The sequence below is a fragment of the Monocercomonoides exilis genome, assembly GCF_001643675.1.
Source record: "Monocercomonoides exilis strain PA203 chromosome Unknown scaffold4-2303458, whole genome shotgun sequence".
NCBI classification, from domain to species: Eukaryota; Preaxostyla; order Oxymonadida; family Polymastigidae; genus Monocercomonoides; species Monocercomonoides exilis.
The window spans coordinates 2,263,152-2,274,775 of NW_027150549.1; the positions used below are offsets into that span (position 1 = coordinate 2,263,152).

Consider the following 11,624-nt stretch of genomic DNA (forward strand, 5'->3'; position numbering starts at 1 on the left):
TCTCTTGATCAAAAAAATCACAAATTATCGAAAATGAGGATTTTCATGATTGCAGTGTTGAGCATGATAGGATTGCTAGGCGCACAGGAGAGCGGAGAGCAGCAGCAAGAGGAGGAGATAGATGCGGTGACTTTCGGGTCTAACATCAAGCTTCAGCACATCAATTCGCGCCATCGGCTGCATTCTCACGAGGTGCCGTACGGTATGTTTGCATATATATTGCGGAAATAGTCTGTGCTTGCGTACGATACGTGCATTTTTTCTTTTTCTTTTTGATGATGGTATTTTGCGATTCATTTAATATTTGATATTTGTTTTGGAAGTGTTTGAGTTTTGTAAATTCATTTCATTTGTTTTATTTTAATTTTTTCAAACTTTATGTTGCTTGCATGCTTTTGGGCTGAACTGTTTTGCTGACGGAAAATGGTTCAATTTACATAATAATTATTGTTTTTTATGCACACATGCCAATGAAATGTGTTGCCATGTACTGTCGCATGGACTCAACTTGTTGTTGTATTCTGTGTGGCATTCAGGACAGGGCAGTTTCCAGCAATCGGTGACGGCTTATCCGAAGGGAGATGATCCAAACTCGTTGTGGATCGTGAAAGGAGCTTTTGGGAGATCTGTAAAGAGGGGGTTTGCGCCATTGCTTGTTTTTCAATTTTTTTTATTTGCTTCATTTGAATTCTATTGCAGAACACCTGTTGAGTGTGGAGATATTATTCGATTGGAGCATGTGAAGACAGGAAAGAACCTTCACTCTCATAGCTTTAAGTCACCAGTATCTGCACAGCAAGAAGTGAGCTGTTTTGGAGAAAAGGGGGAAGGAGACGTCCGTATGCATATGAGCTGGTTATTTTTTGATATTTTATTTGCTAATTATATTTTGTGCGGGGATTTACATGCATTTTTTTCGGACAGTGGACAATTGGAAGTTGATTTGCGAACCAAACAGGCACACGGGGAATGTGTGGAACAGGGGACTGCCAGTGATGCTACAGGTTTAACACTTTTCTTTTTGGTGTATATTTTGTCTCATTGATATCCTTTCTCTTTTTCTTTTATTGTGTTTGCAACTCCTTGGGAAAGCATGTTGAAACAAAGCGATATCTGTTTGCACACAAAGCAAACGTTTTTCCATCACCACTTCAAGGGCAGATTGAGGTGACAGGTTTGGACTTTAGTATTTTTAATGACATTTACCTCCAATTTCACCACTCTTTTTTTTTTCTATTTTTCGTTTTTACTAATCTGATCTGTTCTGCACAAATAAAGCGTTTGACAAGATGGATGATCCAGAAAACAAGTGGAAGACAGCTGAAGGAGTGTATTATCCGCCTCCAAAGCCTGAATAAAAATAGAGTGCAATGGATTATCATTGTAAGATTGTCTTATTTATTTTTCTTTTGCTATCGTTGGTTGTCACAATGGCACTGATGCTTCATTTCACAGTCGAAACAATTGCGTGAATTCTAGACTATACACTTTTGTTTACAATCTGATAATTGGAAAAAAAATTAAAGAAATATTGTTTCCTTCTGAAACCACAACGCTAAAGAGTTATAATTGTGAAAACTTTGTTTTGAAATGCAGAAGTGCCATAATTAAATTTCATGGATATAAAAAGCGTTAAACAGAACTGTGTGAGACCAAATTCGCAACAATTAACGCTTGAAATGAACTGCCCAAAGAAAAGACCGACCACGTCAAATCTTAGGAGATGCTCAAGCGTGAATATTTTTTATCAATAAAAATTTAATGAAGCTTTGAAGCATTGGTTTTGGAAAACAAACGATTCTTTCAGAGACACAAGATATGCTGGAAGCTGTGCAGAGCGCGTCGCGTGAGTGTCTGCTGGGAGATTCGTTTTGCGAGCAATTGGAGCAGCTGAAAAAAGAGTTCGGGATAAACCGCTCATGCGACAAGGCCGGGAGGGAGATTTTGCGTGTGTTTGCGCTGTTCTCCATCCGCAAGGGGCTGTCGTACAGCACTGTGCAAAAGATGCGCAATTGCGCTTCTGACCGGCTGTTCCAGAGAGAGCTGATGGATGCAGCAAAAATACCTCACACGCTGATGGATGCTGAGCTCGTCGAGCTTGTGACGGTGGGAGTGTGCTGCGCCGACGCAGACTGGCTCTTCAGCGAAAAGAGCACACTGATGTTTGGGAGACTGCTGTGTGGCGTGCTTGGGCTGCCCACAAGCGTGCTGCGCTGGAAACTTCGTGTGAGCCTGGCGTCTCTTGGGCTTTTGTTCCTCACAACATCAACCAGTTTGCAGCAACCCTTTCTGTTTTCCTTGCTGTTTGTTTCCCCTCCTTGTTTTTTGTTCTTCATTTTGAGAGGACTTTGCTGTGAAGCATGAGATGCAATCTGTGATTTTCTTTTTGGCAAAGGGGTGAGTCTTTTGGGATTGGGACTGGGAGTGAAGCCATGAGGATGTTTTGTTTGTGCATTTGCTTTCGTTCACCTTCGACTCATTTGCTTCTTTCCCAATTCTTTTGTTTGGGTTGTGATGCTGCTTGAACAGATTTTGGCTGCCTGAAGTACATTCTGAAAGAGACATTTGAGCTGGCGCTGGAAAGGCACAAAAGAAAGAAGATACGGCTGCCGGGGATGGCGCTTGCTTGCATGCTTTATTTGAGTGCCATTCCCTTCTTTTTGGGGGTTTCGAAGGAAGACTATGTGATTGCAGAGGAAATGAAGCTGAGCCAGGGTTGGCTGTGCTTGGAGGCGCTTGTGCGCTCGATGGAGGATGTGAGCGAGGCAGAAGAGGAAGGAAGCGGAAATGCGCTGGCAAAGGAGCTGAGTCTGTTTGGGGTGAAATGGGTGTTTGTGCATGTTATTGAAAACGGGGTGGACTTCAGAGATGGCAGAGTGGCGCAATCAGACCGCTTTGCCTGCCTTCTGAGCGAAGCGTTGAAGCGAAAGCTGGTTTGTGTGAAAGAACTGGATTGCTGGGGCGATTTCGAAGAAGCAGAAGAGGGGCTCGAGAGCTTTGTGTTGTCTTTGCTGAACAGAAGGCGATTCGGTCTTCTTGCGTCTTTTGGGAAAGAAGGGATCAGACTCGTTGCAAACAACATTGCAAAGCTGCTTCGGCACAACGCAGAACATCTCAAATCCAGAGCTGGGGAAATGGCACATTATCTGAATGAAATGGCCGAGAGCTCGAAGGGGCAGCGGAAGGAGCGTGCGGCATTGCTCAAAAAGTGTTTGGAAGAAGAAGGGTTTGACGATGTGCTGGTGTTGGCTGCTGGGTTGTGCAACTTAGCAATCGGATGGAATTCTGAATTGCGAGCTTCGATGCTGGCATTGCTTTGAGGATGCTTGCTTCGTTTGCTTTTTTGGGGAAAAAAAAAAAATAATTAAAGAAGCAAAGCTTGTTGCAGAGGCGTCTTTATCCGGATTCGAATGTTTATTTCTAATAGTTATTCCTCGTCTTTTTCATTCTGTAATCTTGTTCTGTAATCGTCTTTTTTTCACTTTTGATTGTGAGTTTGGTGCAGTTTCTGTTGGCGAATGTTTCCGTTTTGTTTTGTGTCTGTGTGGCTTCTGAAAAGGAAGCGGGCTTTTTTGAAAATCTGTTGATTATCTTTTGTTTTCTTCATTTTCATTTCCAAATTTTCAATCATTCTTGAAACTTGCAAAAAATCAAAAACAAAAACAAAAATCAAATCTTTTCTTTTCCCGTTTGTTCAAAAAGCACAAGGAGTTGGAGAAAAAGCAATTCATGGCGCACTTAACACGGATGGCATCCTCCAATGACCGTTGCATCGAAAAGCTAATATATCTATTTTCTCAGAGGGACTGCATCGCACATAAACTGGCCAGCATTTGCAATTCCAAACTATTGGCAAAGACAAACAGATTTCACCTGAATCAACAAAACAAACAAATAAAAAATTGACATGAATCACCAATGCCATCAAAATCACACCTTTGCCTGCAATTCGCAACGAGCTAATTTTTATGCAAATCAACTTTCTGCACCATTCACACTCCATTGTTGTTCATGTTCGTCCGCACAATCAACAATGTCTTTTCTTCCATAGCCCTTCCACCAAGCCCAAGAATTGCAGCCTGTGACTCTTTGGTTCGTGAAAATCGGACTGCATCAATTCTAAAACTTTCACATGCACTCAGTATGACCTGAACAGCAATTGAGAAGCAATTGTTGCTGCTGTTTTATATCTTCACTTTCTCCGTCTCAACCATGCACATCTGCGAAAGAAAAAGCGCATCCACTTATATACAATAAATGATAGTCTGCAAAAATTCTTGATAAAAACATTGCATGGTTTCAGCTCTTCTGACTCACAAAAATCATCAAAAACAGATGAACCACTCACTCATCGCTGTGAAAAAAATGCATGTTTCATTCAAAATGCTTTATGAAAAATCACAAACAATGGCAAACATGCGTTGATGCAATCACATGCTTGGATGAAACAAAACACCAAAAAAATAAAACCAATTGCGATCATGCTCCATAAGAAATAAAAGGAAAAGATCACATCCAAACTGATTTTTGCTGCAGCATGAAGTTGCTGGTGTATCTTTTGCTCTTGCCAGCTCTCCTACAGTCGCAAAGCAATTTATATTCAGGAACTTCAGGAAAATCTGGTGCAGGAGCTTCTGTCGTTGCTGAAAGCGCAAATAAGCATTATTCAATTTTGTTGCAAGAAAAAGAATTGTTGCATGGAAAGTCAGATAGCAGTAATCCAATATGTACAATATCGCTCGAATATGGTTCTGCCGGATGGAATTTTTGTGAAAAGCGCGAGCACAATCAAAAACACTATTTGTTCTCAATGCTGAATTCCACTGTGCTTTTTGAGTCAGTTGCGGTGCGAGGGAGTGCGCGTCCTGTTGCACTTTTGAGAGACGTCCAAGCTGAATGCTGTTTCTGCAATTGCCTTTTTTGGAGAAATTGGGGCTCAGACAATTTCTGTGATTCGTTTGGAGGGCTGCTGAGACTCGAAAATATTTCACTTTTATGTTCAACACCAAACATTGCATGCGGATTTGTTTTGTCAAACTCAATCGCACCTTCCTCGAGAATCCATCTGAAAAGGAGTGCAATGCATTCGTTTTCTGTGAACTCGATGAATCCTTTTCTGAGTGCTGGAAATATGGAATCTGTTGCTGTGGACGAATGCCATTTTGAAAACATCACCCATAAGCCCGACGCGATGCGAAGAAAAGGGCTCGCAGAGGAAAGAGAATTCGTTGGAAATGGGATTGGCATGATTGAAGTGGAGTCTTCAACATTTAACAAAGTTATTGATGCCGATTGCGGATGCATTTTTGATGGATTTCACACCTTTCATCATTACCTGTCTTTCAATTGCAGCTTTGTCACGAGCAGAGCACAGGTCAACAACACCAGACAGGTGAACTCTTCTGGAAATGTTATTCTTCGTGATTCGTTGTTTACCGTTGTGAGTGAGGTTTATGATGGAGCAGCAGTGCTGATTACCGGAAATGCAACGCTAACCATTGAAAGAACAACATTTCTAAATTGTAAAAGTACTGCATATAGTAGGGACAATGGGGGTGGTGCGATATCGGCAACTGGAACAGGATTCATTACTATTACAAATTCTTCATTTAATAATAATTCATGTATTTCCTTAGCTGGCGGAGCTATTCGCATTTATACCAAATCTGCGGGAGATGTTTCAATAACAGATTCATATTTTATTGAAAATGAAGGTCCACATTATGGAGCATTTCAAATAACGGGACAAAACGACTATGTAATTATTGATTCGTGTACATTCTATCGAAATAAAGCAAATACGTATTATTGCGGTTCGATTTGCTTTTGGAATTTTCAATGCAATTATTCGTTACTTTCTAATTGCTTGTTTCAAGAATGCTCAAGCGCAATGTATGCAGGTGCTTTGTTAATAGGGGGTTACTTCGAAGATATCTATCCAACTGAAATTCGCTTTTTGTATTTTGATCAAAACGCATGCAAAAATAACATAGGAACAGATGTTTGTATCAGAACATACAATCTGACTTTTTACGTTGCCAACAACTTCACAACTTGCTTTTCCACATCATTAGAGAAGAGAATTGCATTTTGTACGAAGTCAAGCGAATGGACCTGTGCGTCATATGAGCCAAAAGAAAACTGGATTCGAACAGATGACCCTTCGTCAATTCATGTGAATCCATCAAAAGAAGATAATGCTGTCTGTGGAAATGTTGGGCGAGAATGCAAGACAATTGGCTTTGCGATAACAAGATGGCTTCAGCCAGAGCTGCAAAAAGTGTATGTTTCGAGGGTGAACCATTTGGAGACTTCGATTGCGATAAACGGGCAAGCAGTGGAAACTTCGATAAAAGGAAGTGGAGATCGACCGACGATCACATCCAAAAACGTGGATGGCTGGCTGGTCACGATCACAACAGGCTCTTTCACTGTGACTGATTTTTCGATTGTTGTGGATACAGGGGTGTCGCTGGAATCCTCACTGTTTTTAGTTTCAAATGCAGAAGGGAAGCTGAACCTGGTGCAATGCGAAATCTCTGCAGATTCAACAAATCGAGTGTTGGAGCATTCGCAGTTTTCTCTTCTTGGAGGAAGCGTCAACCTGACACTTTGCGAAATACGCGGCTTTTCTCTTCAAGAGTGTGGATTGTTTCAGAAGGAGTCGGCAAGCTCGCTTTTGTTTGAAGGAGGCAGCGTGTGCGACATTGCCCGAAGCAGAGGAAACGGCACGATCATTGGCAAAACACTGGGCGATGGAGAGGTTCTTGCGATTTCGAACATCACTTTCAGAAACTGCACGAGTTCAGCTGAAAATGGAGGGGTGTTTGGCTTGTGTTTGGGCAGCGGAAGTCAACTGCGAATTGGGCAGACGAGCGAAGTTGGCTTTGAAGAATGCAGCGCGCCCAACAGCGAAAGCAAAGGAAAGGGCGGAGCGTTGTATCTTCTTTTCGATCCGGGATCCAATGATTTTATATTGAAGAACATTTCGTTCAGGGGCTGCAGAGCTTGGAAAGGGAAGAATGTGTTTGTGGATGGGAGCAATCTGTCATCGTTGGTGAAGGCGTCTTCGTTTGCGTTCAAGCCTCAAACAGGGGTGGAGCTGGCAGATTTGGATGAGCTGAGCGGATATGATGCGGGAGATCGCAGCAAGGTGATTCCTTTGGTGCTGTATTTGCGGACTTTTTCATCGCCAGCGTATGTGTCTGGAAGCGAGAGCGATGCAGATGACACGTTCTGCGGATACAAAGATTATCCGTGCCGAACAGTCGAAGGCGCAGCTGCCTTTCGGTTTGCGAATTCTGCTTGCGAGTTGAGTCTGCTGCCATCATTTGCATTTTTGAAGGAGCTGACGTTGGCTTCGCAGTCGTATGTTTTTGGTGCTGCTTCGCAGGGGCAGGCAACAGAAGTGGGCTCTTCTTCGGTTAAAAGTCGCGAAATGCTTGTTTCGGTGTCCGTTCCAGCAACATTTGCGAACATAACGTTTTTGCTGAGCCATTCGATTGGGAACAGGGCATCGTTCATATCGTTGCAAAGTGCGACTCTGTCATTAACCAGCTGCTCGATTGGAAAGACATCTGAGACTGAATCCATTGAATACACAGCTGTGATGGCATCTGGTGGGGTGCTGACAGTCACTTCGCTGTCGGTGGCTGCTGACCAAGCGCTTTCGTTCAGTGCGCCAATGCTTCTGCTGAGTGGAAGTGTGGTGTGCAATTTGTTTGGTGCAAATCTGTCGAGCATTGCGACAACCGGTCCTCAGAGCTTCGTTGAGACGAGCTCGTCTGGGCTGGCCAACATCACCAACTGTTCGTTTGACAGGTTCTCTCTTGGGAAGCGTGGGATGATACACAGCGAAAACGGCAGTTCATTGTATGTTGGAGGCTCTTCATTTGCAGATGTGAGCCTTTCGAACGGAAACGGGTCGTGCATCGATTTTGCAGCAGGAGAGGATGTGCTTCATTGTGTGACAGTTTTCAATTGCTCGTTTCAGGGATGTTCAGTGCTGAATAATGGGCAGTCGGGAGGGGGAATATTTGCCTCTCTGAAAAGCAGCTGCGAGCTGTTGATTAATTCGACAAGCTTTTTGTCGTGCACAGCGCCTTCAGAAATGCTGAGTGGATTCGGTGGAGGCATTTCGTTGTTTGTTCTGCAGACTGATGCATCGTTTGCGATTGATGCGCCTTCTTTTTCGGATGAGCTTCCCAACAAAGCGAAGTGTGGGAATGATATTTTTGTGTCTTCTCCTGACCTTGCATCGAGTGTCAACAGGGAGTCGTTCTGCTTCTACGATGAGCAGAATCCGTTTTCTACTGCTTCGTGTGTGGGAGTTGACGAGAAATGGGTAAATGCTATGATTCCTCTTGTGTGCTATTTCCGAGTGCTTGGTGATGCTGTTTGCGTCTCGGCCGAGGGAAGCGATGTGCCTGTCTGCGGGTATGTTGACTTTGGATGCCGGACACTCGACTTCTCATTTGCTCGGCTGCCAGGAAGAAAGAAAGCTGTCACGATACCAAGCGAATATGCTGTTGGAGAAAGCTGTGTGCTGAGTGATGCAAAGGGATACAGCATTTCTGGTCTTGAAACGAAGACAAGACTGAAAATGGAGGGAAACGAGACGCAAGCGACGTCTGTGATGGAGGTCAGAGCAGCAGTGTTCTTTTCGTGTTTCTTCATCGAGATGGTGTATTCTCTTCATTCAACGAAAAGTGCAGTATTCTCTGTTGCAGATTCCAATGGAGTGCTTGAAATCGAAAACTGTGAGTGCCAGCCAGAATCTGGGGTCTCCTCAATCTCCTATTGTTTGCTTGCAGCCAAAGCTGGAAAATTGGCGGTGAATGGATTCGTCATGAGCAACGTGCAGTTCTCGGCAGGCGCAGCTGTTGTGGTGAACGAGTCAGGAGCATGTGAAATAATGAGCATGATGTTTGAAAATGTCACGTCCAGTGCAAATGGAGAAATAATGAAGTATTCTTCGACTGGGGAGATGAATGTCAACAAAAGCCACTTTTCTTCTTCAATGGAATCGGCATCCCCAATGATCTTTGATGGGAATGGAGCAGTGTTGTGTGTGAGCAACACAACATTCTCTGAGATTGGCCGATCGGAAGGGCAAGGCGGGGCTGTTGAAGGGGTTGTGGGAGATGGATGCCGAATGGTGCTGGAAGGAGTGGTGTTTCTCGATTGCTGCACCGAGGAAGGCTGTGGGGGAGGGCTTGGGTTGAGTGTGTCGGGAACAGGGCATCTCGAAATTGGGAAAGAGGAGCTGAACTCCGCCTTTAAGAGCTGTGCAGCTAAAAAAGGCAACGGAAATGGAGGCAATGGCGGAGGGATTTCCATCAGATTCAGCGGCGAGGTGTTTGATTATGTGATTTGCCACACGATTTTCGGAGCAGAAACAGAAAAGAACGAAGCAGAGGAGAAAGGAGAGAACATCTTCATTGAGGGAGACGATTTGAGCAGAATTGTCACACAACGGCGTTTTGCAGTTGAGTGCGATGTGAGCAAGGGGAAGCACAACGAGTTTGTGGGATTCGACAGGAACGCAGATAAATGCGTTCCACTTGTTTCGTTTCTGTCACATTGGACATCGCCTGTGTTTGTAAACAGCGAGGAAGGGGCTGATTATCAGTCGTGTGGCTTTTCGTGGTATCCGTGCTCCTCCATCGTATACGCAGCAGAAAACCGTTTTGCGAGTGGTGTGGCAGCTGTTTGCCTTGAGCCTAATTTTTCGATTGCCGACAAGCTTGTATTGAGCGCAATGCCGATGGTCATCAATGGTGTCTCGAAGCCTGAAAGAGTGAACATCGCGGCAGATGGCAGAGAGAGCGGAGATGGACTTGTGATTACGCAGAACGAAGTTGCAATCAGCTGGCTTGAATTTTGTGCTCCGTGTGAGTTTTTGCATGTTCAGAGGAAGAGCCTTATTCTTTGTGCTGGATCGAAGTTGGTTGTTGAAGGGTGCAGCATGGTGATGCAAAGCGGCAATCCAAGCTATCGGTTTTTACTGATAACTTCGGGAAGCGTGAAACTGACTGAGTTTAATCTGAACTCCATGGAATTCAATGAAGCGCCAGCGATTGAGCTGGTTGGCGCACAAGCAAGCGGAGTGTTTGACAAGCTGCATCTGGAAAGTGTCAACACAACATGTGAAAGCGGGGGAGTGATTTTTGTGTCTTCGGCATCGGCAGCTCAAATCGAGAATTCGACGATAAACTCGACATCCCTTCTGAGGCAGACAGCGATTTGTGTGAAGGGAGGAGCTTCGCTGACTCTGAAGAAGAGCAACTTCAGCGAGGTGAACAGGACAGAAGGAAACGGAGGAGTGGTTGTGGGAGAGGTGGACAGCGAAAAGCGCATTGAGATCAAGGAATGCAACTTTGCCAAGGTTATGTGCTACCATACAGGAACAAAAGGAGGAAGCATGCTTATATCGGTGGCGAAAAGAGGAACTTTTCTGTTTGAGAAGAACTGTGTGAATGAAAGCAGGGTGCCGGGGATTGACGGGCTGGGAGGGGGTCTGCACCTGACGTTTTCAGATGTGGACTTGACGTATTCGATGAAGTCGGATGAATTCAACAGCAATGATGCGCTGCTGGGGAAGGATGTGTATCTTGTGTGTCCGCTTCCGCGGAGGATGATCAACCCGTTGCTCTGGAGCGGGTCTGCGAAAGATGGGAGCGAGTTTGAAAAGACGATGTGGGTGCTGGATCCGAGCGATGCAGAAATGAACATGTCGCTTCTGAGGTTTTTGTTTCCGTCTGTCGACGATATTGTGTTTGTTGACGACGGGCTGGGGCAGGTCGAAGCAGGATGCGGAAGCAGCGTCAAGCCTTGCAAGGAATTGAGTTTTGGGTTCACGCAGTTGGGAACAGAAAAGAACATTCTGCACATCACATCATTGGCAAAGCTGGAAGGGGAAATCAAGCAGAATCTTTCGTCGCTGACGATCAGAGGGGAATCTGTGAAATCAGACATGATTGTGGATGGTGGCGGGTGCATATGCGTGAGCGACGGAGACTTGTCGACTCAGCTGACCATCCAGAATATCCGCTTTGCTTTTGCCGCAAGCGCTGAGAGCCTGCAAGACTCGCTGATTGTTGGGAAAGTGGGGAGCATATTCCTGATTTCGTGTGATGTCTCAAAAAGTGCGAATGCTCAAATCTCCAACATAAAGCAGAGCATCTTGTGCGGAAAGGGAAGCACGATAACTCTGACGTCTGTGACATTTTCGGAGCTGGTGTTTGAGGCGGATCAAGCGATCTGTGTGATGCAGTCTGGTTCCTTGATTATCAGTGGCTGCACTTTTGCCTCGATATGCACAAGCAAGAAAAGTCTGATTGGAGGGATGAAAGGAACATGCATTGCAATCAACAACACTCATATCAGCGAATGCTCGTCAGAGTCTGGAAGTGTTGTGCACTGGGAAAATGCGTTGGAGGTTGAGATCGCAAATACCTCGTCATTTGCGAATTGCTCTTCAGAAAAAGACAACGGCGGGGCAGTTAATTTGATTTTCTCGAAGAATTACAGACTTTCGATTGCTGATGTTTCATTCAGCAACAACTCGGCAGACGAAGAAGCGAAAAACGGAGGAGCCATTTTCGTGCAATTGAGCCAAGATC

At 44.6% G+C, this 11,624-nt stretch overlaps 3 protein-coding genes across 3 annotated transcripts; 2 read left to right on the forward strand and 1 right to left on the reverse strand.

The window, feature by feature from the left end:
- Positions 1 to 33: 33 nt before the first annotated feature.
- On the forward strand, positions 34 to 1,480 carry MONOS_7301 (putative mannosyltransferase; the record flags this gene model as incomplete). Its single annotated transcript, XM_067877615.1, has 6 exons — positions 34 to 202; positions 537 to 639; positions 700 to 839; positions 925 to 1,004; positions 1,093 to 1,174; positions 1,279 to 1,480. 6 exons carry the CDS (start codon positions 34 to 36, stop codon positions 1,356 to 1,358), a joined length of 654 nt encoding a protein of 217 aa, XP_067734981.1. The 3' UTR covers positions 1,359 to 1,480.
- Positions 1,481 to 1,818: 338 nt separating this feature from the next.
- On the forward strand, positions 1,819 to 3,673 carry MONOS_7300 (uncharacterized protein; the record flags this gene model as incomplete). Its single annotated transcript, XM_067877614.1, has 2 exons — positions 1,819 to 2,272; positions 2,530 to 3,673. The coding sequence occupies 2 exons, from the start codon at positions 1,819 to 1,821 to the stop codon at positions 3,318 to 3,320; spliced, it is 1,245 nt and encodes a 414-aa protein (XP_067734982.1). The 3' UTR covers positions 3,321 to 3,673.
- A 54-nt stretch (positions 3,674 to 3,727) lies between these two features.
- Positions 3,728 to 4,003, reverse strand: MONOS_7299 (uncharacterized protein; the record flags this gene model as incomplete). Its single annotated transcript, XM_067877611.1, has 2 exons — positions 3,728 to 3,873; positions 3,937 to 4,003. The coding sequence occupies 2 exons, from the start codon at positions 4,001 to 4,003 to the stop codon at positions 3,728 to 3,730; spliced, it is 213 nt and encodes a 70-aa protein (XP_067734983.1).
- Between the last annotated feature and the right edge of the window lie 7,621 nt (positions 4,004 to 11,624).